The sequence below is a fragment of the Poecile atricapillus genome, chromosome 2 (assembly GCF_030490865.1).
Source record: "Poecile atricapillus isolate bPoeAtr1 chromosome 2, bPoeAtr1.hap1, whole genome shotgun sequence".
NCBI classification, from domain to species: domain Eukaryota; kingdom Metazoa; phylum Chordata; class Aves; order Passeriformes; family Paridae; genus Poecile; species Poecile atricapillus.
Genome location: NC_081250.1, coordinates 49,651,047 through 49,679,033, shown reverse-complemented (window position 1 = coordinate 49,679,033; position 27,987 = coordinate 49,651,047). Strand labels below are relative to the sequence as shown.

The 27,987-nt window shown below is 38.4% G+C and overlaps 1 protein-coding gene across 1 annotated transcript in view; it reads left to right on the top strand.

Annotated features, from left to right (window-relative positions):
- Positions 1–2,704: 2,704 nt before the first annotated feature.
- The window catches only part of FBXL2 (F-box and leucine rich repeat protein 2), a 52,339-nt gene continuing 27,056 nt past the window's right edge, over positions 2,705–27,987 (top strand). Inside the window, exons 1-2 of the mRNA XM_058832660.1 lie at positions 2,705–2,831; positions 16,577–16,638. Coding sequence (XP_058688643.1) covers positions 2,829–2,831; positions 16,577–16,638 — 65 coding nt within the window. The 5' untranslated portion in view covers positions 2,705–2,828. The remainder of the gene's footprint in view (positions 2,832–16,576; positions 16,639–27,987) is intronic.

The following is a 27,987-nucleotide window of genomic DNA, read 5'->3' as shown; positions in this document are numbered from 1 at the left end:
TCTCTCTGTTTTGTCAACACCTCTCTGATGATGAGGACCCAGACCTGCTCACAGCACTTCACATGCAGTCTCATGAGTGTTGAACAGATGGATATAATCACTTCTCTCAGCCTCCAAGCTACTCCCTTGCTAATGCAGTATTTTATTTCTGCCAGAGCTCACTTCTGACTCATGTTCAGCTCATTGTCCACCAGGACCCCCAGGTATTATCCTGAAGAGCCGCCCCAGCCTGTGTTCTTGCAGAGGGATACTTCATCATAGATGCAGGACTTGTTATTTGCCTTTCCTGAGTGTCTTGAGATTCCCATCAGCCCATTTTTGCAGCTTGCAAAGGTCCCTCTGAATGGCTGCCCTGCCTGCCAGTGAGTTGCACACTTCTCACAGTCTATGAGTGGGGTGGTTGAGGATGCACTGTGCCACTTTGACAGTGTTGGGAGGAATGGCTTAATGCAGAAAACTGGCAAAGAGGACTCTAAATTGCTAAATTGATATTGCAGCTGGGAATAACACTTGATGAGCCTGAGTGAACAGCAGCCCAGTGATCCCCTAGCATCGATCAAGTTTTACACTGTCTATGGGTACCTCTGCCCAGGTGTCCCATTGGGGATCCCCTGATTAGTGAGCTAATGGAAATAAATTTACTCCTAAACTAAAACTCTTAAATAAATTACTTTCTAGCTGTGAGATTGTGGTTGTCCCAGCTGCTGGACTGTTTCAGCTCATAGGCGTTTTTTGATTAAAATTTTCTTGAATTTTCAGGTGATACCACAATATAGACAAAAAGGAGTCTAAAACGTCAGTAGTGTGGTGCTTTAACATCACAAGTTGGTCCAGTTGGACCCAAAAGCTTGGATTTCTGTCTCTCACATCCTAAATAAATACATAGGTGGCAAATGTATGGCTGTCTTTCCCTTCTTGTGGGATGAAATAAGGAACTTTGTTTCATATAGCCTTTTTATACATGAAATATTGATTCAAACCTATTTTGCAGCAATTCACTCCTTCTGGCAGTTTTCAGTGAAAGAAGAACCGATGTTAGGCAATGGAGAGTCTACTCACACATTTGCCTCCTGTCTTGCATCTCTTGCAAAAACATATCCAAATTTAGCTAATTATCCTGAATTCCTCACCATCAAAGATGGTTGATGTTTTGTAATACTCCTTCTTTTTGCAAAATGAGATCTTTTTTTTTTTTTTTCTTCAGGTTGCTGCAACTTAAACTGATTCTAATTCCCTAAACTTCTTTCCTTTTACTGTAGTGATAGGGAAATTTGTCACTATCATTATAATACAGCCCAGGGATTTGCCATGTGAAACAAAAAAAATATAAATGTATCATGGGATAGTAATCTTGTTTACTTGTTTGTTTTTTTTTAAAGTGAACCAATAGAATTTAGAAACTGCTAGTCTGGGCCTTCTGCAATTCAGCTGAACACGTCTAAATTGTTTATACATATTTAACATTTCTGAGGCTTTCTTCCTTTCTATACATACCAGATCAACTGTATCAACCAGGTCATTCTCCAAAATCTGGAGAGTAGAAGACAGCAGATTCAGAGATGTGCCAACAAATGGTATGTGCATGTACCAACTATTTCCGTGCGGGTTCCGAGAAAGGACACTTTCGTAAGAAACTATTTTTTGCTCTTAATCAAACCAGAATGTTTCATTCCTTAAAGGAATGAACATCCATTCCAAATAGCAAACTCCTGTTACTCTGCAACAGACACTTATGATTCTTAGAAACCTGAAGGACTGAATCAACAGAAAACAATACCTGCTGGGGCAATTTTTTCCTCACAATTTTTCCCATCTCCTCGTTTTTGCGTGGGGTATTGTGACTGCTGAGCAGATGTGACCCGTAAGTGCGCTACTAACAATGTTGTATTTGGCTCTGGCAGTGGTTTTATGCAGAGAGTGTTTGCAGAAGCAAGCCGTGCTCTTACTGACAGCACGCATTGCCTGAAAACTCTTGGCTGGCTGACAGACCGGCTTTTGTGGATTTTTCCGTAGCGATTTAGGATGTTATCGTCCCCCGGTCACCTAGAGTCGCAAGATGCAGCCTCCGCGGTGGCCAAGGCGGCACCTCAGGCTGAACTTGTCGTCGCTCCCCACAACTCCCTGAGGAGCAGCTGTACCCAGGTGGGAGCTGGCCTCTTCCACCTCCTTGCAGTGAGACGACCAGATGTCATGGCCTGAAGCTGAGACCAGGCAGATTTAGATTAGATATCAGAAAATAAAAAAATTCACTGTTAGTGTGGTTAGGCATTGGAATAGGCTGCCCAGGGAGGTGGAGGAGTCCCCGCCCCTGGAGGTGTCTGTGTCTGGATCTGGTGCTGAGTGATGTAGTCTAGTGGTTCAGGGCTTCCAGTGGTAGTGCTAGGCTAATGCTTGGCTCCGATGATCCCTAAGATCCCTTCCAGCCTTGACGATTCCACAATTCTGTATCACGGAGGTCATTGTGCCCAATACAAATCCCACGCCAGGCTGCAGACGGGAGGCGCAGGCTGCAGCCACACCTGGGCTGGCAGAGCCTGGCAGAGCCCCGCAGAGCCCCGCAGAGCCCCGTGAGGGCGGGCAGCCGCCCGGCCCGTGTCCCGCCCGCAGGGCCGCTCCCGCCGGACGCCGGCGCCTTCCCCCGGGAGGCGGCGCGGGGCGGGCCGGCCCCACGGCGCAGGGGCGGTGCCGGTCACGCGGGCGCGCGGCGGCCCCGCCCCGGCTCCGGCGGCAGCGGCGGCGGCGGGGGCGCGCGGGCGGGTGCACCTGGCGCCCTCCTCGGGGCTCCTCGTCGCCGGGACAACCGGGATCGCCGCCGCCGCGCCTCTGCCATGGTGAGGAGCCCGCGGCACGGCCCCGCCGCCCGGCCGCAGCGGGCTGGCCCGGCCGCCCGGGGCGGGGAGCGAGTGCCGGCCGGGCCGTGCGGAGCGGCCCCGGCGCCGGGCGGCTCAGTCCGAGGCGAGGGTGACGGGCGGGCGCGGGGCGCGGGCAGTGCGGATGCGGGGCTGGGAGTGCGGCCCGGCGCGGGGCTGCGCCCACCCATGCTGGAGACGAAGGGAAAAAAGAGTGTCTGTCTGTCCCTCTGTCTGTCTGCCCCTCTGTCTGCGTGCCTGCCCAGAGCAGGTGGGGCCGCGCTGTCCCTCGCTGTAGCACATGCCTGCGTGTCTGTGGTGAGGTGTGACGGGCGCCTTGCCTCCTCCTGTGTAACGCCGGAGCAGCCATGGTAGGGCTCTGCCTGGCGTGTGACGCGGGTCAGGTGTGTTGTCCGCCCGGATAACACAGGAGGGATGGTGTGTTTATATGGGTGTGTAAAGCGGCTGGGGAATGATGGAGGTGTGTCGTCCCCCTTATAAAGTCGAGAGGAAAAGCCAGGCTATGTATCGGTGCACAGGGCAGGGATGGGGTGTCACCGTGTGGATGCACGGGATGCTGTGTTTGGGCGCTGTGCTGTATTCTTATGCATGTGCCGTGAGGCAGGGTGTGGCTTGGGATGTGTGTAGATAGCAGATATACAGTAGGACATGAGCGTAATGCTATGTCTCTATGTGTGTATCTGCTGTGATCTGGGCTTCGGGTATGGTGTGTTGTAGCAGAGATGTGACATTGTGTGCAGGGCCGTGACATGGCATCGTCTGTATCTAGTTGTGTCTGCCTGCTGTTGTCTGGTATGGGCTTGTGCCTGTGTGTATATATAGTGAATATTGGGTGTGGCATAATCTGTGGATATTTTTAAAGGCACGTATGCTATGGGTGTGGCAAGGATTATCTGTAGTCCTATATGTACGTAGCAGATACAGGCTATGGTATTTTGTGTGTATAGTGCAGCAGTGGCTTGTGTGTGTGTGAGCCCGCATCGCTGTGATGTTGTGATGTGTGTGCACAGGTGCATTTATAACAGATTTGTGGGGTGAGTGTGGCGGGCACAAGGTTTGTTCCACCTGTGTGTGGGGACGCCAGGACATGGAGCACATGTGTGTGGAGGCTTGCAGCGGAGGAGGAAGAGCGGCTGTGGTTTGCCCTGTGGGGAGAGCATGTGGGGATGTGACACAGTACGTGTATGCCACGAGTGGCAGGGCAGAGATGCATCAGATGTTTGTGAAAGGAAGATGACAAGGCATGTAAGGGGGAGTGTGTAGGGCACAGCATGTTTGGAAAAATGATTGGTTTGAGCCCTGTTTTCAATTACTTAATTTTCTGATGCCTTACTGCTTCATGGTGATAGTTACAGTAATAGGTTCAGCAAGAAGTCACAGTGGCTGGCCTTTCCCACATGGGGAAGTACAGAGTGTTTTAAGGCAGACAATCACTTTATGCGTATATTTACATGTGTGTAATGATAGTAGGTTTTCTCTATCAGATTCTGGGGAGGTGGAGGGAGTGCTCAGCCTCACAAAGGGAAGAAGATATTTCTGTGGTGTTGCAACTTTTCCTCCTTTGCATAAAGCCTTGTTTATACGCTTTCTCTTTCTTCCCCTTCACATTGCCTTCTGTTTCTTCCCAATTCTAGCCTGCTTGTTCTGAACCCAAACAAAGCAACCTTGAAAACCAAAATGTGAGGTGGAATAAAAATACGGATAGACTGTGCATGACTGCAGTATGCTTCTGCGTAGAATCAGTTTGGATTTCCTTTGCAAAGATTTTAGAATGTATCTGTTGCTACAAGAAGGAGTAAACCTCAGTGAATGAGACTGTGGATGGTGTAGTATTGGTGGAGTGATTGTGTCTTAGTGACACATTCTGCTTTACTTTAATATTCCATCAGAGAAGATGCAATATCTTAAGTCAGTTGAATAAAATGGATTTATCTCATGCTCTAAATATAAGATAGATTACAGACCAAAAAACTACTAACCAAATGTTTATAAACTGCACCAGGGGAAGTTTGGGTTGGACATCAGGTAAAATTTCTTCACTGAAAGGGTTGTTAAGCATAGGAATGGGCTTCCAGGGAGATGGTGGAGTCACCATTCCTGGTGGTGTTCAGGAAACTACTGGATGTGGCACTTAGAGCTATGGTTTAATTGACTATATGATGGTGTTTGGACAGAGGCTGGACTCAGTCTTGGAGATGTTTTTCATTCTTAATGATTCTATTATTCTATAAGTATATTTTCCATTTACTGAACTCCAGGCATTGTGGTTTTCTTTGTGGTCCATTCTGGCCACATTATCTCTGTATCTCTCATTCCCAATGAGATAGCTTTAGCAGTCTGAACTCAGCAGACCTAGAATCTGCAAAGCAACATTGGTGCTGTAATTGCACAGGGGAAATCTCAGAAATTACACCATCTGCTGTGCAGATTCTTATACTGGGCAGCTTCTTAGTTGCACTTGACAGCTGTTAAGTTGTTACCACCATTTTTGTTATTATTTTAACATTTTTCAAGTATTTTATTCAATGCATGTGTATACTTGAATTGCTCTGTCTTATAGGATTAGTCCTATTCAAGTTGTTATTTCCTTCTGAATTCTTTATAGCTTCACAGAATTAATTTTGAGCAATTAACACCAGACCTTTTAGTACAAGGTTAGTACAAGGAATATCAATGTTCCTAAAAATCAGAACAACTATTAGCTTACTGCTTGCTTATTTTGACAGCAGACTGGAATATTTAGTCATCCTAGTTAAAATGAGGGATAACATGGGGCTAGCAGATGTGGAAAGTTGAAAATAAAAGTCAGGTTTTCAGTGAAGCATGGCAACTATTTTTAGGTAGGTGTAGAAAAGTAGTACTAGTCTTGGCACTGTGACAATATTGATCTGAATCCCAGCAGAAGGCTACACATTGACAGTACTTCAGCTGTTTTGTCATTTGGAAGTCAGAATAACTATTTATTAATTTCATGTGAATTGTTATCAACTGGTAATTCTGGTAGTCTTTCTACTGAATTAGAAATGCACATAAGTGGGATATACTAAGTTGGACAAAACCAGATGAAATTGTGACCAGATGAAACCAGATGATGGTTGTGAACTGGGAGAACACCAAGGAGTTCTCCCTCAAGCTAGTTTAGACAGTAGCCGCAACATTCACTTGCATTATTTCTAATAATCTTTTTAGGAAGGCGATCCATATTCTCCATAGATTTCTGCTTTTCCTTTTTCTTTTATTTTTTGTTTGTTTTGTGTTTTGTTTTTTGTTATTGTTGTTTTAACCCCTCCATGTGTTTTAGGACAATGCAAGAACTGTTAAAATTTCCCATCATACTTGACCTGTGTATTTTGGGTGACTTGATATGAATGTGATAGGGCTTAAGTCCAGCTGTTCCCCTGAGCTTTTACAAAACAACTTTCCCACTTGAACTTTTAAGGCAGAGTGGGACTTTCTTATTCTTTGTAAAGCTTCTGAGAAGGAAGATTGTAAAAACAGTAACTTCTATATGGTGAAAATCAGATTTGCATTCTTAAAAATGCAGAAAAACATTTACATGAGGCATTAAAAGTGTGTAGTGGTGAACTTATAATTCACTACATACTAGTATATCTTCTGTCAATTCCATTTTTTTCAGGATTAAATTATTTGCATGCCTCTCAAAGCTTAGAGTAATTGTTCTTGAGACTGAAGAACAAATGGTTTGTAAAGATCAAACATTTTTCTCAGCCTAATTTTTCAAAAAATGTACTGTACTATGAATGTCTGAAAATCTGTGTATATAATGCAATTCTACAAGACTGTGTGAAACCAAATGTATTATTTTTGTGACAAAATTAATTATAATGCGACTGCAGTCCCTGTGAATCATTCAGTGGTGGAAGCTGCCTTAGGTTATATTTCAGTATGTCCCCATAGAGTCTCAAAGTTACATGAGTGGTCAAAAGAAAGTATTTCTCAGGTGTTTTGAACTTAGACTTTTGCAACTTACATTTGAGTGTTTGATACTTAAGGAAGGATTTCTTATTTGTCAAGGAAAAGTGACCACAGGATCTATAAATGCTTAATTTTTGCTGTCTCAAATGACCCCCTTCTTATGCATCCACCCCCCACCCCCTGAATCAAAACAGAACAAAACCCATCCAAACAGAACTATAGCATGAATTTTAATGTTTAAATGGATTAAAATAATTTCTGTTGGGTACTGGAAAGCAAGGAAAATACAGCAATAGTTGATACAAGGCACCTCAGCTGACAAAATCAATTACAGCAAATTTCTTGAGGGATTCCCCCTGGGTTTTTATCTTTGTTTTGGAGGAACCACTACTAGAGGAGGACTGGAAATTTGCCCTTTTCTGTACTTGCTCATTTATGACTCTTTGGAACTGTGAACTCCTGCTGTGTAGCCCACAAGAAAGTACTCAATATTTGGTACCAAGCTTCGGCTCAAAATATTTGTCTTAATTGTTGTTATACTCTTCTTTTTCTATTCCATTGTTTTCCTGTGTTCTCCTGGGTAGGCAGGAGAAAACAGTAAATTTGGTTTTCATTGGATTTGATTGCTGTTCAGCTGGTTACCCAGTATGTTCTGTAAATTTAAATCAAGGAGACAAAGACATTATCAAATCTGCATAAATGTGAAACTCTACCAGTATGTCAAGTTTGTCTGTCTTCAGAGGTTGAAATCGAGGTCAGAGCTTCACAGAGAAAAGACATTTCCATAACATAGCTTGGTGTTACGTAGTAGTTATATAAATATTAAGGGGCAAAATGTCTAAGTCTGCTTGTAGATTAAAGAACTATTTTCAGAACTACTGGAACAAAAGTATCAAGATAATTTTATTTCTGAAGAAATTCAAGAAACATTCAAGTAAATTTTGGCAACTACTGAATGTCCACTTTCTCTTCTAAATCTCAACCTATTACCTTTCTTGAAACAATTTGAAAAAGAGGTTTTGGAAATGCTACTGTGATGCTATTTGCTTTGAAGTCAAGTGTAATTACTGCTTGCAACCATGAAGAGGTACCTAATTTTGTCTCTTATAACTGAAAGCTTTTATTAATAATGCATTACATGTATGGCAGCTTTTATTAATTATGCACTACATATATGGCATATGTAGCCATAAAGCATATTTTTTTCTTGTTTTTTTTTCTTGTTCATTTTTTAGGGAGATTTGCTTTGAAGAGAAGATTTGCCCTTCATAGTAAAGATTTCATGCTCAGTACTGGAAAAACCTCCATTCTTGCACAATGTTTATGAGGCAGATCAAGTACTGCTTTAAAATGGCTTTGTAGAAACTATAGAGCCATTCCTGTAATAAGCTGTACCTTTTATGTCTCAAATGTGTTTTTGAAGAGCAGTTATGGTGGGGGGAGGATTAGTACTCAAAATTTCTTTTTCACAGGTGCTTAGAACAAGGGTTCTGACTGCTTCAACCATGCAGTCAGTACTTGAGCTGTGATTTCATTTACAGTTTGAGCTAAGTGCAATAAGAAGAATTGTCTTTCTGGATATGGGATTGCGTGACTGGAGGGAGGACTCTGTCAGTTCAGATTAGAACGGTGCAAACTCCTGGGAAAATGGACTTGCAGAAGACTCTTTGTGTGAACACTCCAGGAGGATTTCAGGTCTCTGTTGTCGTGCCATCAGCCTGTTGGTTTGTGTCCTGATATTGAAGACTGGAAATAAAACTTAGCTATATGTATGTCAGTAAAAACAGCTATATGCAGAAGTGGTGATTCAGAGGAGTTTTGATAGGTGTTCTCCTAAGGGCTTTGAATCTGTGATGTGGATTAAATTTGGATGGCTGAAACTACATGGCTGTCCCTGAGCAAATATTGCTACATTGAAATGGACACTAACTTGGACTGATTTTGTTCAGAAACATATCATGTTCTGAATGCCTTTGAGAACATGTATTTATAGAATAATTCTACAAAATTGCGTGACACCAGCTGGATTATTTTTGTGATTACACAATTTGTAATTTGAGCACACAGTCCTTGTGGATGTTGTGATGGAAACTACCTTAGAATCTCCTCCAGTATTTCTGCTTAGAGTCTCAATGTTACTTGAGTGGTCAAAGAGAAGAGCCTTTCTCAGGTGTTTTGAACTTTGGCTTTTGCAAATTCTGTTTGAGACTCTGCTTGATGCTTAAGGAGGGATTTGTCATTTACCTGGTCAGGAAATACAGAATCTGTATGATGTATTATCAAGGTTGTGAGGGGCTACTTTGTACCCTTGTGATGGGTTACAGTCAACAACTGCTTCATCCATCTGATTTTAATTTTCTGCCATTTTCCCATTAATTAATGGGCCTGTTGCTCTCTGAGCCCCCAAAGATGATGATATGGGTTTCCCCATATTCCACTTCAAAGTACTGTATAGATTGGACTGCTAATTAAATACTTTATTTTAATTTAGTTTTCTTAGCGATGATGTATAAATGCATCATCATGTACTGTTTGGAAGGGTATAATCTTAAAAGACGAGTAATGGATAATTATCTGAAAAAGGAAATGTTCAGTCATTATTTTTTTTAAGAGAAAGCAAATTGAAGAAAAGATTTGCCAATCAGTATATGACTAACAGATGATGAGGATAAAACTTTGTCAAACCTGTTTTATCAGCTGTCTCTCTGTGTATGTTTGAAGAATATATGGGGATACAATTAACAGCATTTTCCAAATTTCTTAGTGTTTATGCAGTAGTTGTTGGATTTTTATTTTATTTCCTTTTCTTTCCTGGTCTGAACTAGTCTTTAGTCACAGAGGATTAGGTAAGGAATAGTTTATTTTTCTGTGCAGTTCAGATTAATTCTGCCATCCCTGGTAGTGATTAGAACACAATGCCTTGAAAGGCAAATGTGAGCTGGGTTAGTCTATCTCAGAGTAGGGTAGGGAAAGCAGAGCTTGCAAAGCTTTTTGCCAGTAATAGTGTAATGCTTCTTTCTTTTAGTGAGATAGTATTTTCTGCCATGCTGACTACCAAACATCAGTTACATAATAGCAAGTATCGATAAAATGTTATCTTTCAACTGAATTTTAGGCCTGCAAGTAATGAGGTCAATCACTAATTCTGCAAACCATTGGATTTCCCTTTTTTAACAAGCAAAAATAGGAACTACCACACTGGAGTCAGAGGGTTGCTGTCTCTGGTGACTTAGTAGGAGACAAGACTGAGTCTTGCATTAGGGTATGGGCATCTCAGCTAACAGGTCAGGTTAACCTGTTAACCTTAATACCCTGGCTGCTTGCAGGAATGTACTCTTTAAAAGGTGTGAGTGGCGATTTCCAAATATGTTGTTGGCAATAGCTGACTGCCCTTTAGAAAAACACACAGGAAAGGGTGATGAGAGCTGTTTGAGCAACTGAAGATGGGTGGGTGTGCTCAAGACATCAGGAAAGGCAACCTCCAAGCACCTCCTGCTCTGCACGGGCAGGCAGTTGAGTTGGAATAGCCAGAAGCCTCAAGGTAGAGTTGTGCAGCTGTGGACATCAGTTCGGAAGTTCACAAATCACCTTGTTCTGTCACCCAGTAAGAACAAGGCCTTGCAGAGCCATGTTGATGCCCTCCAGTAAAATGTGAATGATGTGGCATGAATACCAGTGCTGGCAAAACAAGAATGATGGCTCTTCTGGAAGAGAATCAAGCAGCAAAGTGGGCAGTGTGGCCAGCTGCTTCTGCCTGGAAGATTTTATTATGTTAAACAGCACTTTGGAGAAATTTTAAAAGCATTATGGCCCTTATAAACAGCCTTAGGTCATTGGAAGGCATTAAGGAAAAGCAGAGAGATATGCTCAGGTGCATTTGATATTCTCTGAAGGTGAGCCTTAACTCTTTAAGATGACCAGCACAGTAAGAACAGAAGTATTTGATATGAGGTGTTGCTTTTGTTCAGTCAATTTGTCATCACAGTGTTAGAAAATACCCCAAGGAAAGACCTGTGCAAAAGATCCAAGGGGTGTCTGGCAGCAAGGAGGAAGCTGTAAGGCTACTGAAGACCATGCCCTGGGCTCTAGTAGCTTTTTCTTCCAAAGGGAAGAAAACGTTAGCAATCACAGCAGGCCAGGAAGGCTGAATTTTAAAATGCACAAAGGCAAAGCCTGAGCCAGGGCAGGGTGAACAGCTGGAGCATCAGAACAAGAGCAGGGCAAACAGTGTCTATGTGTTGAAATAAAAGGTTTTGCTGGTCTGTCTGTGGTGTAGACAAGCTTGGTTCAAGATGGGATTGCATTTCAAGGTTCGCTTTGGTGTGTTACAATTTTTATTGATTATACAGAAAGCTTTACCCTGGATTCTAGTTTAGCAGCAGTCCTGTGTCATCAGCTGTTGTGTCTTTGATATCACTTATTTCAGTTCTTTTTGCAATGTATATTCTGTCTAACGCTCCTTTTGTTGCCTGGATACAGCTACGTTTTTCCACTTGCCTGGTGTTAAATGATTCTGCCTGTCTGATGCATTGATTGTACATTGCTGGAGGAAACCCTACTTAGCAGCAATTCCCTGACCATTAGAGAATTTTATACAGCTATACCAGAGTATAACATGGGATAATCTGAAATTTATGTTAAAGGAAGGTTGTTTTGCCTCTTCTTCCTCCTCCATTTCTGTGGTGTATTTAAATAGAGAGCTTTTTAGGATGCCATTCGTTAGTTTGCTTGTGAGCTGCTCTGGGTAGAAAAGCCAATTTTGTGGCTTTCCTACCACTATAGCACCAGGTGCTTTCACAATACCATGGTAAAAGGAAAATTGCACAGGCAACAATTAGATGTCTCATCTGAGGAGGAGAGATAGGCAGCAAGCTGCTGGGTTTTGTGTTTGGCAACAAAAATCTGCACATTAAGGTACTGAATAAAACTTTAATTTTATTTTCTCAGGATTTTCCTTTAAAATTTGGTTTTGCCATGTCTATTAATGCATGAATAATACTTCATAAAAATTGTTCTTGCCAGTGAAAACCAGAAAGACTTGATACTTTATACTTATGGCTGTATTTACAGTTTAAGTAGGATGTGTGTTCTGTCAACCATAGAATGGAAGGAAATATATGGATTTAATTCCAGCCTACTGTCTCCTTTGGTGAAAATGACCCAATGTTTTTTTTTCCTGAATTGATAAATACTTCAGCCTTGTTTTCAGTATATATGTCTTTTGCTGGTGCTCTTTAGAGTCTTTCACATTTCATCTTCCCCAAACCTACTTTTGCCCATAATTCCTTTAGCATGCTACTAAGCAAGGCTATTTTTGAGAGTCTGGGTTTTTAATAACTTTTGATTTGAGAAGCTGACAGGTTGAAAGTCCTTATCTACTCTGATTTCAGTGGAAATTAGATACATAAATATCTCAGTGGAACTGAGCAGTAATGGATGAGCTGCTACCAAAACTGTTTCATCTGTTAAGAAAATAGTCCTCTTCAATAGAGGATTGAATGACAACTGAAATTGCATGCTTAAAAAAAAAGGACTATTGCCAAAATTAATAGTATAACCTTATTTTGATCTTGAAATAACTCTATCAGAAAAGATTTCTTCGTCTCATTAATTCTGGTGAAAACAGGAGATCTTTATCACTAGCTGTTAGACCAGAAGAGATTAATGTGCTGCTTTCAATGGTGGCAAGCTAAGTGTGGTGTACCAAGAAGTTATCTTCTAGGACTAGTGGCAATTAGTATGTTTAATAATATGGAAATGCAATTAAAACAGGGAGAGTATCCTTTTTGGGTTTCACAGATTTACACAACGGATGCTTTGTTTATATAATAAAGAGATTTTTTAAAATGTAGTTGCTAAAGAAATTTAATGTAAGAAAGAATCAGGTAATTTTAAAAGAAAATACTCTGGTTTTAGCTCATAACCAATCTTCCAAAAGTACAGAGAAGATACTACCAAGAGATGTAAGTTAAGAAATGCTCGAGATTCAAGTAAGGAATTACAGTTTTCTCTTGTAGATTCTGTTTTGTGTTATTTGTTCTTGCAATTCTTTTAAGAATGTAGAGATCTTCCGTATCTCTTGTGTTTTCCATATCTATTGTGTTTAGAAGAAATTTAAAACTGGTTATAGAGTTTTATTACATATGGTTTTATTACATATGTTCAATGGCATCATTTTCCCTTGTGCACAGATTTGTCTGTTGTATTTGGGGATTTTATATTGTTAAAACCATACTTTTGTTAAGTTTGAGATAGCCTATTATTAACGCAGTCAAACTTGCAACCAAATATAAAAACAGAGGAGAAATAATCATTCTACATTCAGGATATCCTTAGTTGTTGGATTACTGTGGACAGGTATTCTGAGGGCATGTCATTGCAGCACAATTTGTATGTAAAGAAAAAAAATCAAACTTGACAAGAACAGTATTTTTTGCAGTGATCAGACACTTCCTTGACTGAATGTTTTTGGTGGATTTTTTTTTTTTTATAAATAGAAACAGAAAACTAGAAGTTATGTAATAAAAATTAAGTAAAAAATAAAAATAACAATACAAGAATGAATGTACTAGGGTTCTTGCTTCATTAATGGAAGTTTTAAATTATCAAAAACTATTCAAATAATGAATATATTGTCCTGTTTGCACCTTCTGTCATCTTTCTTTGCTTGCATGCATTTGAAATCATATTGCAAATGTTTATCTAGAGAATGATAACTCCAGTTGTCCCGTGTCTGTTCTCTATTAGGGGGAAGACCTGTTGAGGAGCCTTCAAAGCAGTCCCTCTCTTCTTCTGAGATACAAATGCAATATGGCTTTAGAAGCTAATAACTTTCACAGTTTAAAAGAGTACTGTGAAGAGACACTTGCATTTTTCTAGATATGCTTACTCCATAATAATAATATGTTATTGTTTGGGAACTGCTGCTAATGCATACAAGAACACAAAAGTTACTGTTTGAGGGAAAGCAGCTCTGAATGTGTTTGTGGCCTCATCTGTGACTGGGGTAGCAGGTGTGGTACTTTGTGTGGCTGGGCAGGTAACACACTTCTCATAGTATGTAGAAAAAGCTGCGTTTTTTCCAGTTTTAACTGGGATTCCTAAATTAACCATATTGGTCAGATAAGCTGTCATGTATTCAAAACAATGTCCATTCAGCTTTAACTTCAGAATTATCTTACATAAACATGAAGATTATAAGCCTTTTCAGCTTGGCCTCAATAGGAGAATACTTATTACTGTTCTATGATTTGTAGTGAGTTCACTTTTGTTGCTGAGTAGTTGGAAATACTATTTAACACAGAGTTATAAGGCATGCTCAAGTCTTTAGAGTAAATTGCCTCATACCTTACTAACTCAAATCCTGTGGTATCCTCACACAATGAGCATATATTTATCTATTTGTATCTCTCAGTATATATCTTCCTATTACTTGAGAATCTGTGGTGTAAAAAAAAAAAGGATAATGCGATTTTTTTTATATAGGCAAAGTGATGGCACACATGTAAACTAGCAGTCTGCAAAGTAGCTTTATTTAAAAATATATGCTTATGCATATGTGTGTCTGCTATGATGATGTAACTTCTGAGGCATTATCTGCAGCTATAGAATAGTGTAAGTTAAAAGAGGATTTTTAGGTCTGTGATACTGAATGCTCAGTCTCTGAACCAGAATTAATGAGATCTAAGTTAACTTGTCTGTTTTACCACTGTTTCTGCGTGCTCTCATGGAGGTGACATCCTTTTTTGTGATTTGTGTTCCTAACCTGCAATGCACAAGAATATTTCCTTACTTGACTCTTTAGTGAGCCTAACTTCTAGGAGGATGGCATATATGCCCTTTTTTCTGAATGAGTTCTGCTGTAAACACAATTAGGCATACAGACTGTTCTTTAAAAAAAAAACAAATCCCAATATATGCTATTGTTTTCAGGCCACAAGCTGCAGACTTTGAGTGGCATATAATATAAAAATGGCACACATGTGCATAATTCATAAACCTATGAGTTGTCAAAGTCAGAAGCAGTCAACCAGTTCTAAAAATGTCGTTGATGTACATAGTGTATTTCAGCCTAAAGACTGAAAATACCAGCAGCAATGGGTATTGGATATAAAACAACCAGAGCAAAGCTGAGCCTATGGGCAGCCATGTGGAACTGCTTAAAGCCAACATCTCTTCTGAAGGAGCTAGAATTGTCCTATTGAAATATATATTCATGGTTCTTTTATGCTTCGAATATCTGTAGTCCTCAGTCTGTGAATAAATGTGCTGCTCCAGTCGCTGGAAAAGGAAGCTTGATTAAACCTGTCAGTCCTGTTGAAAGTTGACAGCTTTATTGTCTTTAGATGTGTGGATAGCTGTGCACAGAGGTAGTGGGTGAAAAAAATCTGTGTCAGAATTGAAGCAGTAGTATGCGGTTAAATTTGAAATTAGTCTAGGATGTACTGGGAGAGAAAAAGTGTTCTTGGCAGCAGCCAGAAGGAGGTTCAAGTTTTCAAATCTTACAATATTTTTTAGGGAGATATTTTCAAAATTCCCAGACGTGTAATTTTTGCTGTCTCCCTTCCTTTATGAAGACGGAGCCAAGCCTATATTCAAGATTTTTTTTCTTCCTTTGCTTTTATAGATATTTTTTCTTTTTTAAAAAAAAAAGAAGCAAAGCAAATACTTTCTAAGTATTCATGGTGTGTGGATAGTAGGATGAACTACTAATGCTGCTAACAACAGCATATGCTTAATAAAGGGAGAAGATTTCTTCCAGTTGTTTTAATGTTCTGTTTGATTTTCATATTTACCTTTTAGCATTCAGAAAACTCATCTGTTTTGGATTCTTCTTTCTAGTTTTTGTTTCTGATATTATGGACAGCAAATGCACTAAAGCTCTTCTCTTTACACGGGAAATGATTGCTTGTGACTTTGACATCTTCCAGTATTTGTCACGGTTCCTTAAATTCAATTTCACCTTCTGTTTTGTTTATTGCTGTGCTCCTCTGGTAAAATTTCTCAAACCCAAATATTTAGACTAAGTTGTAAATCTGGTCAACATCTTTGTTTTAGTCTTTATATTTAGCTGTTGACTGTATAACCTTAGTATTGCATGCTTTTTTCCTTGGGTGTTTTCTTTTAGTTGCTCTTATATTCACCCCCCCCCCACCCCGGCCTTAGGATATGTACTAAAAATATGAAATTTGGGTGAGAGGTATTTGCAATTTTTCTTGTAGTGTTTCTTGATGTGCTTATTTTGCTTATATAGCAGTTGCTGCTCTATCTGTGGCACTATGTTGTTGAAACGTGTAGATAGTTATATTTTATCCATATTCACATACCAGGGCCAAAGTATTTGCACTGTAGACAGTGAAAGGAGGCACCTGAATAACTGAAAAGTGTCCAGTTTGCTTTTTGTAATGGGACAGTTTTAGGACTGTGCAGCCAGTGTGTGTTTGTACATGTCTTGTTTCACTGAATTGACTGAAGTTTCACTACTGCTTAAAATGCTTTGTGCAGTGTAAGTATGCTTGTTTCATGATTAAGTTGCTCCACAATTTTTGTGTGGTTAAATCTCAGCACTAGGGAAGAGCAGGTGTATGTGGGGGTGTGGCTTTGTTTTGTACATTAAAATAATTTTGTAGTATTGACAACTAACATGTTAAAAACTTGATATTAACAATAATTTAAGAGAATTAAGCACCTAATTAGAAGGTGAATAGCCTCTTTAAAATATGTTTTTCTTGTTGGTTTTTAAAATAGTGTTTTTTCTTCCTGTTTTGTAGGTTTTCTCAAATAATGATGAAGCCCTTATTAACAAAAAACTACCCAAAGAACTTCTGTTAAGGTAATTCTACATAACATTTTAAGAAGTAAAGACAGATGATTATATGTTGCTTATGTGTCTTACAGGCTATCAAGTGTCCTTGACATCCTTTTATATATCCTCTTAAAATAAATAATGCCACACCTGATTTAGTTCTTGGAATTCTTGAGCTTGTTGCCTTGATTTGTTTAATGTGTTCAAGTTATACCACACCATGGAAGATTAGTTGTGATTTTGACTTGCATGTCAGAAAAGAAAGTGAAATAAAATGTCCAAAAAAACTTTGGTGCATCAAGTAGTCAGCTCTTCCACACTCTCAATGTTTTATATCTGTCTGAAGAGCCTAATTCTCTAATGTAGTTCACACTCTTTGTGCCATGAACTTTATTAGAACAAAATAAAATACAAATTCAATGTCAGAGCTTCCAAAAAAGTCACTGCAGTGAAAAGCTCTGTCTATTACCATTACTGCCAGTCTGTGTTGTATAAAGGTAGAACCAACAGAGATATCTTTCTTATTATAGTCATTGGGTAACTCATACATTTTATCAGCTTGCTGGTTTGTGAGTAGATCATCGTTGCAAAAATTACCTAGAACACCAAGATCAGTAAGTTCAGCCCATGACTGGTGGATGTCTTCATATGGTTGAAAGTTGATTTCACGTATAAACCAATTGCCAAATGTAGAGCTATTGCTTGGTTGGATATGGCCACTGCAGAGCTGGAACTGAACCAGGCCAGCAACATCTTCTGTACCTACAGAGAGGATTTGTTACAGACTAATCCTTAAGGTGAAAGATAAAAAAAAGAATAAGTGTTTGATTATGATACAATTACAGTTTTTAGTGGTGGTGATATTAAAATTGAGCTGATTATTTTTTTTCTTAATATACTGAAGAGATGTTTGGGTCAGCTTGTGTGTATGTGATTGCTTCCAGTCTGATTTGAAGTGGAAGAATGTCTCAATGGTATTTTGCATCTTGTGCCCGAAGACAATGCTCCTAAAAACATTGTGACTATCCTAGACTCCTCTCTGAATGATATTAAAAAAGCAGACTGTTGTTAAAGGAATAGAATTTTAAAATTTTTGTTGAAATGCATTCCATATGGTGGCAGACTGTAATTAGACTCTTAAAACTGTTAGAAAATGTGATTAAAAGAGGCAGTCACTGAATGATTCCCTGAACAGGAATTCTCAAAACCTTTTGCTTTGTTGAACTCAATGCTACACATGAACCACAAGATAAAAGTCAATGTAGGATGCTGCCTCCTTAGCTAAAAATCATTATCTGCAAACACTTCTTTTCAAGCATTAGGACTCCCCAGTATTCGTGGAAATGATGGTCCTTTTCACTGTTATGGATGCTAAGTATCTCATTTTTGTAATTGAATAGAATTTGTTTATGTGGTTTAGGTAGTGAAAAGTATCATGCCCTGAGATAGTAAGGATGTCTTTTGGAGAATCTTTTCTAAGAGAGAGGCTGGGGGAGTTGGGCCTGTTCAGCATCAAGAAGAGATGACTGAGAGGAGCCCTCAACAATGTTTATCTGTACCTGAAAGGAGGATGCCAAGAGGGTAGAGCCAAGTCCTTCTCAGTGGTGCCCAGCAATAGGACAAGAGGCAACAGGCATAAACTGGAACACGGGAAGTTCCACTTGAATATGAGGCAGAGCTTCTTTACTATGTGGGTGACCAAGCACTGGAACAGATTACCCAGGGAGATGGTGGAATCTCCCTCACTGGAGATATTCAAGAGCCATCTGGATGCAATCCTGTGCCATGTGCTCCAGGATGATTGGATGCTTCTGCTTGATTAGGGAGGTTGGACCACATGACCCTCAGTGTTCCCTTTCAACCTGACCCATTCTGTGATTCTCTGATTTTAAAGAATTCAGCAGGAAGAAAACCCAAACAAACAAGTCCAAGTATTTAGACTCTACCAGTGGCTTAGCTTTTTGTTCTTGAATATTCAAGATAGCTTCTAACAAAGCAACTTGAAGGTCGTGCAGGCTTATCTTGGCTTTGACCAGCTGAGGAAGTGGTGCAGCTAATCCCTGCTGCTGCACTGTTACGGCAGTGTCTGAAGAAGCCTTTTGCATGGTTGAAAGGCTTCGTGCAGCTGGAACAACAACATAAAATATCCCAGGCCAAGCATGCATGGAACTGATTCAGCCAGCCGTCAATTTTTTGTGCACGGATGTCCTTTTTGCAGTTGCACAGTGATTTGCCAAAGTAGTGTTGCAGATGTAGCTAGAAGAGTTGATGATCTGAGAAACTGAACGGGGACTGTCAGCTTTCTCCATAAAGAACATGATGATCTCATGCTGAATGCTGGCACTGGGTCTGCTCTGCCAGAGAGAAATAAAGTGCGTATTTCATTATACCCACAAGACTGTGCTGATCATCAGGGTTTTGAAATGGAGTGGAAGATGGGTGGAAGACATGCTCTGTAAATCTCCTTTTGAAATTGTATTACTGCAGGGACAAATTCACAAGGCCAATGGCAGAGCACGTTAGAGAGGACATGCATCTGGGTTCTCATCCCTGCAGAGTGTAGATATCTGAGGAATAGATATCTAAGGAAGTCTCAGGGCATAAACCTGCCTGTCTAAGGTTTATCAGTGGCGAATTTGTTGAGCCTGCACTTAAAGGCTTTTTTAAGACTGAGTCTGAATGCCTTTCAACTCCTGAAACAGTATCTGCTCATGCTGCAACATGTTTTAAAATTGTCTTGCCCTGTGGTTATGACAGGAGAGCTTAAATATTGCTGCACTGGGTGTAATTAATATTCTAATTATTTTTCCTTTATTAGCTATGCAGTCTACCTTTTAATTAAAAGGAGAGTAAACCAGTTGCAGTGGAAACATTTTGCTCAGAGCTGGAGCTGAATAGTAAATACCACTGAAAGTGTCATCAAATGCACTTAGTTTGCTGCTTGCTTGTATCAGATATGTATGAAAACTGTTAGCACTGCAGCCCTCTTTTAAAAAAAACCCTATTGGACTTCTGGAAAAAAAGGTGATTAATAGCTTGTTTCAAATATCTGGAAATTAAATGTAAACACAGTTTCTTCTATTGCCAGAATTGGTCTTGTTCTCATTTGCATGAAGTATTTAAATTTATGTAATCTTGCTATAACAAGCAGTCAGTCCAATTTTTTCCTCTAAAATTGAAAAACTTTTTCCTGATGGTAGACTTATGAAATAAAACCACTTTTAAATTTATTCATAGAATAGTGTTGCTATACTTGCATACTCTAAAGTTGAACAAAGTAATCCCTTGATTTTTTACTGCAGTTCATCATCATTATTATTATTATCAATATTATGATTGCAATTATTACTATTACTAATATAACAACCAGAATTATATTGAAAGGTTTTCAAGCCAGTGTCATGTCTGCTGCACGCTTTCTGTGTATCTACTATGCTTGTAAGAAAATGGTTGAGACCCCCAGCTTTTCAGGCACAAAACTCTTTTGAAAGTATAAGAAAAAAGAGATTGTTCTTTCTCAAGTAAGACTCAGATAACTGGGCAGAAGAGGAAGAGGATATCTGATTAATATGGACAGTGACACTTTTGAAGAAGACCCTTGTTTGGAGGGGCCAGATATACTTTGAGGTTAGTAGTATAGATTGAGTGTAGAGAGAAGTATTTAATCTGTAACCTTTTCTGGTTTATAGACATTCATTTTTATTGGTAGTATTGGAGTATATTTTTACCTGTGAAAGAAACAGTCTGCTTCTAAAAATTATTTTTTTAGTATTCAGGCTAAAGGAAAAATTATCACCCCTCTTAGCTGTTGAAATGCTACTAGTTTGCCAGTTGGCAAGGAATGCTCTTTTCCCCTCTACTATTCCATATTGCAAGAAGTAAAAGGTTGAATAAATGCTCAATTGTATGATGTTTAAGTAAGAATTGAGTGGTGGTATTGTAAGTCATGCCATTTAAACAGTTTTTGGATGATTGTAGCTTTATTTTTTTTCTTAGCCTATCTGTTTATGAGAAAGCATCAATTGAATATACAGGACATTCATTGTAGAATTGAATTGGTGTCTGAAATTCATCAACCCATATCTATCATCAGAAGAATAAGAAATCAAGTCAGGCTAATACAATTTTAATGGTAACTTTTCTAGCAAGTGTCACTGCCTTAAAGTGGCTCTCTTTTTTTTTTTTTTTTTTTTTTTTTTTTTTCCTTTAATTACTGGGGGAAAACCCTAAAACAATGGATTATTACAGTGTGAATTTGAAAATAAATTGAAACCCAAAAAAATGTAGTGTATGTAATTAATGTTAGAATGTTCTGATATTTACACAGATTTTTTTTTTTTTTTTTTTTGGCTTGATAAAAAGTAATAATGCATTTTGAAAAGGGAGATACAGCCAGTACTTCTGGCATGTAGAAAGATGGGTAACATTTGTTCATATGTATTTTAACTGCTAATGTCCTGCACAGTGAAAACTAAATTTTTTCACAAAAATGGTAAGGTGAAAGAACAGAGATGTTTGTCCCTTTCAGCCACTTAAACCTTTTTCAGTTCCTTTCTGCCTACAAAGTGCCAACTTCATAAATTGTACCATAAATACAGAAACTACTAGGGGTTCTGTTAAAAAGCTTACTTTTTGAATGCATATACTTAAGAGTAGATCTTAGCTATTAGTCTCAAAATTTGAGTGGTCAATCAGATTTAGAAGAGGGTAGGTAAAGTTTTGGGACTGAAATTAGGAGAGGAACCCAGGAGTGTTGTTCCAGCAGCAGTTCTTCTAGGCAAGAATATGCAGCTTGAGAGTTGAAAAATGAAGTTTTTGTGCTTCTATTCTGTTTCTATTACTGCATGCTGCTTTTTGCTGGGCTTTTAGTGTGTGTTCATTGTTGTAGAGAAAAAGTTACCATAAACTTAAAACTGGTGAAGTCAAATATAGTATTTGATATACTGGAAGTGGTACTTTTCCATCTTATCTGTGTGCTCAACTGTGGGGAAAATAGAGAGGAGATACAGAAAAGGCTACAACAAGCAATTGCCATAATGCCATTGGTATTTATTAGTTAGGTTCTGGAGATACTTGAATGGCCCACAATTGCTGTGAAATTTGGCTGCTGTATCTTAACATACAGAGTACTGACTAGTGAGTCAAAGAACTGAAAAATATAAAACTTTTGTCTGGAGCAGTTCTTGGTTGGTAATAATTTTGTAAGCAGAAAAACAATATATGTGTTTTGAAGGGGAAAGGAAAAAACAATCTGTCATCTTAGACAGGATTCATTTTCCCCACTACAAGGATCTGTATAATTAAATAGGAAAATATTTCACCCTGAATAGCTGAGACTGCTGTTCAGTGTTTGACAGTCTCAGGGAAACATTCCAGTTTTATAATGCACATGCAATCTTTTATTTTGATTTTAGAGTCTTTTGCAAGCCTTCAAAGTCCTTTATAGTAGTCTGCCAAACAATTACAGTTTAACTGTTTAGAATTAGGAGCCAAATTGATACAAGTATATAAACTATTCATACAGATTATGAATTGAAGGGATTATATTTCTCATGAAAGTAAGACTTCTTTTCTGTATATTTTTGCAAATCTATGGTTTTTGTAAAGCAAATTCTAAGATTGCCTCATACAAGTAATTTTCATTAAGTCTTTTATTTTAACATGGCTGAAATACACCTGTCCAAAGAGTTAGTGCCGAGCAGACCTAATTGACACTAAGGGGTGTGGTGTGAGTATCCTTTAAATGTTTGGTAACTAGAAATGTGGAGACTAATACTGATAAGAAGCAAGCAGAAACAATGCAACTGATGACAGCAAAATAGCAAATCCTGACTCACTTCTCTGGAGTCATATATTCATTTCCAGTGGTCCTTACCTCCCAAAAAGTGATCAGAAATTAAACTGAGTAAGTGATCTGAATGAGCCACAGGCACAGGTCATGGACAAGATAAAGCCTTTGGGAATTAGTTAAGTATTTTGATCTTTGGCTAGAAAAACAACAGAATTATAATAATTTTAGGACTGTATAGGATATTCAGGGTTCTTTCAGAATCCTTACATTATTTGTGAGCAATTTAAAAAATAATATCACATTATCAATGCTAATTTTGTTATAACATGATTGCTGTAATGTTACAATGTATAGTTGTTTAGTTTCTCTGTGTCTTCAGACTTCAAATATACACAGACAATGCAATAAGTTGCAATTTTCTCATTGATCAGCTTTTTAAAGAAAAATTTCCTTTTATTCTGAAGAGGGATAAGGTTTTAAAACTTTCCAGTGACTTATATTCAGGACAGGACTTGGGCTTTGTCTAAAGGAAACTAAAGGCTGAATCAATGCTTGGTGGTCAGTATACCCCGTTCAGAATGTGGAGAAGGTCTCATGTTGACCTTTTTATACACTGCTACATGCGTTGTTTGTCTGCTTGTGAAATGCTTACGAAGATCAGTTCCAGATGCAAGTTTATGTTTTCCTCTTCTTATCCTCACTAGTCAGCACTTTGTACGTGTTTTCTGCCGGTCTTTGTATGAGATGCTAAACATTTGCAAGTGATTATATGAACAATTCAGTTTGGCCTTTTGAAACTGGAGTAGGTAGCTGCCATCCTCTATTTAGTATGTTTAAATGATTTGGTTTTGTTCTCAAACAAGTGCCAGTGTAAGCTCAAAACAGAATGTTTTGGGCTGAGATATTTCAGATGGAATTCCTTTAAAAATGTCAGTGAGAAACTTTATGAACAGATGCAGAAAATTGCACACTAGTGTTCTTGTATACTGTGTTAATAAGGAAGAGGAGATATGGAAATGGAAGTGGGGTTTTATTGTGGCAAGGTGCTAAGTAAAATTTGTCAGTTTTTAAAAAAAGTATTTTATGTAGTGTTTTTGCTTGTGGCTTCCTTATAAATGGAATGCTTTAGCTTTACTTGGTTCAAGTTACAGGTATTATCTCTCAGTAAGAACATGCTTGTGACAAAGGATTAGTCACACTGGAACAAACAAAAGTAAGTAAGCATTTGAAGCGGGAGTAATAGCTGAAATCACTATAGCAATGACTTAACCCTTAGAATTGTACTTTACCATTTTGTTTCATTTTGTTTTTCTTTTGTTTGCTACTAAACCTCTCTTTGAAATCTCATATTTAATGAAGACTTAATTTGATTTAGGGCTTTATTTACCTTGAAACTGGAGTTTATTTAAACTCAATCTCTTAATTCGTTCATTATCAGAACTAAATGTTCAGAAGTATTAGTGATGTAATGTAGTCTGCTTTTAATATGAAGCTATGGGAGGCAGAGGGGGAAATGTTCTTCCTCATCTCCATGTGAAAAGTGCCATCAAAGAACAAAAAGGCAGTCAAAAGATACTCTTACTTTCTAAAAGGAAAAAAAAAATATTTCTTAAATATTGGTGCTAGACAGTTTAAATAGAAAACCATACATCAGAAGAGTTTTTTGGTCTGTAATTCATGAAGTATTTGCAGGAGAGGTAAACATTGTTATCTGTGCGCTCATGATGCAAACACAGATATGAGGAAGAGAAATCTTTTGTTCGAGATCATCCTCCACGCCAGTAGCAGAGCTACAGGTTGGATCAAGTCTACTGAATCATACTCCAGCACCTAACCAAGGCACGTAACATCTATGGCAGTAATGATCTTGGTTTACAGAGCATCCTTAGGCTGTGTGGTACCAGTGCATCATGTTATTTGTCCACATCTCTACCTAGCCACTAATGTGCAGGGTGGCTATAGTGGATTTTTGGCTGTTTAGTGCCCAAATTATAATCCCTTCACTCATGGGGAAAAATAGACATGTAGGATAGTTGGAATGGCCAGCAGGTTGGATTAGGACTGTGAGTGCAAGTTAAACCACTGTGAACTAATCATTAGGCTAACTGCTTTTATTTAGTAAGATGTCTTATAGTTGCCAAAGTTGTGCTTCATAAAATCACTTCATAAAAATAAAATCTGTATTAAAAAATTATAGGCCAGCTGAGGCTGGAAAATGAAACAGAACTGGCCCCTTTTGAATTTATCATTGGGCGTTTTGTTTCGGATACTGAGAGTATCTGAAAAGGTTGCTGATGTGTTGTTACACATGGCCATACTTCACAAATAAATAAAACTAATTTTCAAAGAATGAGTAATAGGATCCACTTGTCTTGCAAGTAACATATAGACCATAAAAGGTGAGATGCTGTCCTCTCTAAAATGAATCCTTCTAAGCTGGTTTTCTGTTTCAATGGAAAATAGATGTCAGACATCCTGTAGTCAGCCTAGCATTTTGCAATTGCCAATACTTTCGCCAATGTTCTGTAGTAATAAAGTACCTTGGTGAAGGAAAAGGAGATTTGGCTTCTAAAGAAGTTTTTTTTTTGTGCTGTATTTGTTACTGAAAGACTTTCTATGGTGATCAGCCGAGAAAGACCTGAGTTACTTACAAGTGGAAACTGCAGGGTTAAATTACTGGGAAGTTTTGGGGTATGTCAAAAAGTTTCTAGTTTAAGTGTTTTACTTTACAAAATAGCTCATCTACAGTGAAAAGGGGTTTGTTTTAATAATTGATCTGGAAGGTCAAACATTGGACAAGTCAATGGATGTGTGCTTTGTGTAGCAATTGGCATTCCTCAGCCTTTTGCTACTGAAACAGGTTTGACAGAAAAGATACTTGTTTTTTTGATAGAAAATAGTCAAATTCCTTAAGATTTAAATATGCTCCACTATTTATCTTTCCATGACAAATGTTATTTTGTGGTTTTATTGAATAAGATATTACAAAATTTAGCTGCAAAGTTGGTGAAGTTCAGAAATACACCAGCATTAACATTGTTAATTTAATCATATAGATACAAATTTATTTATTGAATATAATGTTCATTAAAGATTTTGCTTTTCTAGATTATGGCTGTGAGTTATTTACCTTACCTGTATGTTTCCTAGCCTGCATATTTTTATTCTAGTGTTTGTACGCACTGCTGGACTACACTTAACCATGAGATGCCTCGTACCTAAGTAGGGTGTTTATTAAAACAGAGGACAAAGGGTGAAGAGAAACCTTCTGTGTATAAAGAATTGTAAATATGATTTGTATTTAATGAGTATGACATTTTAGGAGAAATACAAGGCAGTTTCTATGGTGGCTATCAGACTTTACCACAGTGCGTGTTCACAAGTAGTGAACTGAGAGTGTCTAATGCCCATTTCCACTGTTGCTTGGGCATGTGTGGAGAAAATTCTGAGAAAAAAATTGCTAAAAAATGAAAATTAAAGCTGTGGAAGCTGTACTTTGTCTCTCTGATACTTTTACATGCATGTAGGCTTTACTCTTCCATATTGCATGTGGTGGACTTTAATGTGAACAGATTTGCTATGCAAAATCAATTGTAAAATTGTAAATTTTAATTTGTAAATCAGTTGTAAATGGTACAAAGAATTGTACAAATCAGTAAGAAAGCCATAGTCTTAAATCGGGAAGACATAACAGATTTGTTGTATGCATGTTTTATAACAACTGGACAGTGTGGTAGTTGAAAGGATCTGAGCAGGTTATCTAGCTGATGTGCTGTCTTCAGTGAGGCATTTCTCATCGTTATTACTTTGGTTTTCATTTTGGTAAAGTTTGTTATCAGCCTTGCGTGCAAAGCTACTATAAATTTAAACAGCATGAAAAACAAAAGTTCTGATGTGGAATTGCATTCACAAGTCAGTTATAAACAAACCCATATCTTAGGTTTTTGGTGAAGCTTTTTAGAAATTACCAGATGTTATTTCTGTCATACCAAATTCTGGGGGTAGGGCCAGAATTTCTAGGAAGTAAAGTGTCTGTGTGTGGTACTCACTGCATCTTGTTATCCACTTTTTATCAATCTTTATAGCATTGTATCAAAATACCTATAATAAGTAGTTGCCATGCTATTACTTCAAAGACTTATTCTTCATGTGATCAAATGTGGAAGGGCTTTACAAAAGCAAGAGAGAAGCAGTTTGACTCTTGCACTCTTTGATTTCTGTACACTGTGCAGTGTTGGGGTTTTGAGAAATAGCTCTTTCTTTCTGTGGCTCCTTAGGGAAGGAAACAATGTTAAGAATCAGCTGTCTCTGTGTTTAGAAAGACATTGCACACTCTATTTCTAGCACAAGGGAATAATGAAGCACATGTGGAAATATATGGGAAGATGATGGAGACAGTAGATAACCACTTCTTTTTGGCAGAACCATATAAATTGCAGTGAAAGTGTCTCAAAAAGGTGACCTAGGTCTGTGGCACTCTTATGCTGAGTTTTGGTGAGTCTTGGATATCAAGCAAATTCCAGACTAAAAGAATATGAATCCTAATCTACAGCACTTTTAAGCAGGCAAGAGAGAGGTGGGCAGAAATCTCAGCCTCCTATTCAGTATGCAGTGGAAAAATTCACCATAGATTTGTTTGATTAAAAATTGAGAGAGGAATGTGACAATTCTGGTTTTCTGGAAAATATGGAATGATATTGGACAATATCATTCTTTAAAACTGAATTTTTTTCTGGCTTTGCCAACCAAAATTACATGTTTCTACTTACGCATTTGACTTCTAGTATTTGGTGTTTTAATTTTAAAAGTGAACAATATGTGTGCAGTTTATCAGTGGATGTTAGGGGGATTGAGTTATAGATGACACAAAACAATGGTTAATTAATTAATGGTTAAGCCTTAGGAACACATGGCACTCCTAAGGAATTTCAGTAATAACATGATAAATCCTGTATGTTCAAACAAGAATAATTTTACAGGTTAATTTTGCATGGATAGATATGCAGGGGTAAGGAATGCTACAGAAAAAGCTGTGACTTGGGCTATGTACTCCCAGAGCAGGGTGTGATGGTGAAATGGGTGAGATACTGTAAAATTCTTGTCTGATGCTGTGTCAAAAAGGCTATTACAATGGCCTGAAGTGGCTTTGAAAAATGAGTGTAGTGAAATCATACTTCATGTCTGTGTACAGCTTTGTTGATGCTAATAAATTTTTTAATGCTGCACATGCTTCTGATGTCTACATTTGAAGAAACATGCTGAAAAAATAATGGGCAGAGAAAAGGAGATTTAAAGAACTGAAGTAAAACAACTGTTAAAACAAGAATTAAAGTTGACATGATAAGTGGCTTTAAAACTCAATGAAGAGAAAGTATGAACTGCTAAAGCACTCTTTAATTTGGTGAAGAAAAGTAGAAAACAGCATAGAGCTGGAAGTCAGATGTTCACCTTGGAAATAAGGAAAACATCTTGACAGAGTGATTAACCAGTGGAACAAACTACCAGAGAAGGTGATGATGTTCCGTGTCTTGAAGGCTCTCAAATAAAGAATAGATCCTTTTCTGTAAGTTAGGCTTTAGCCAAGT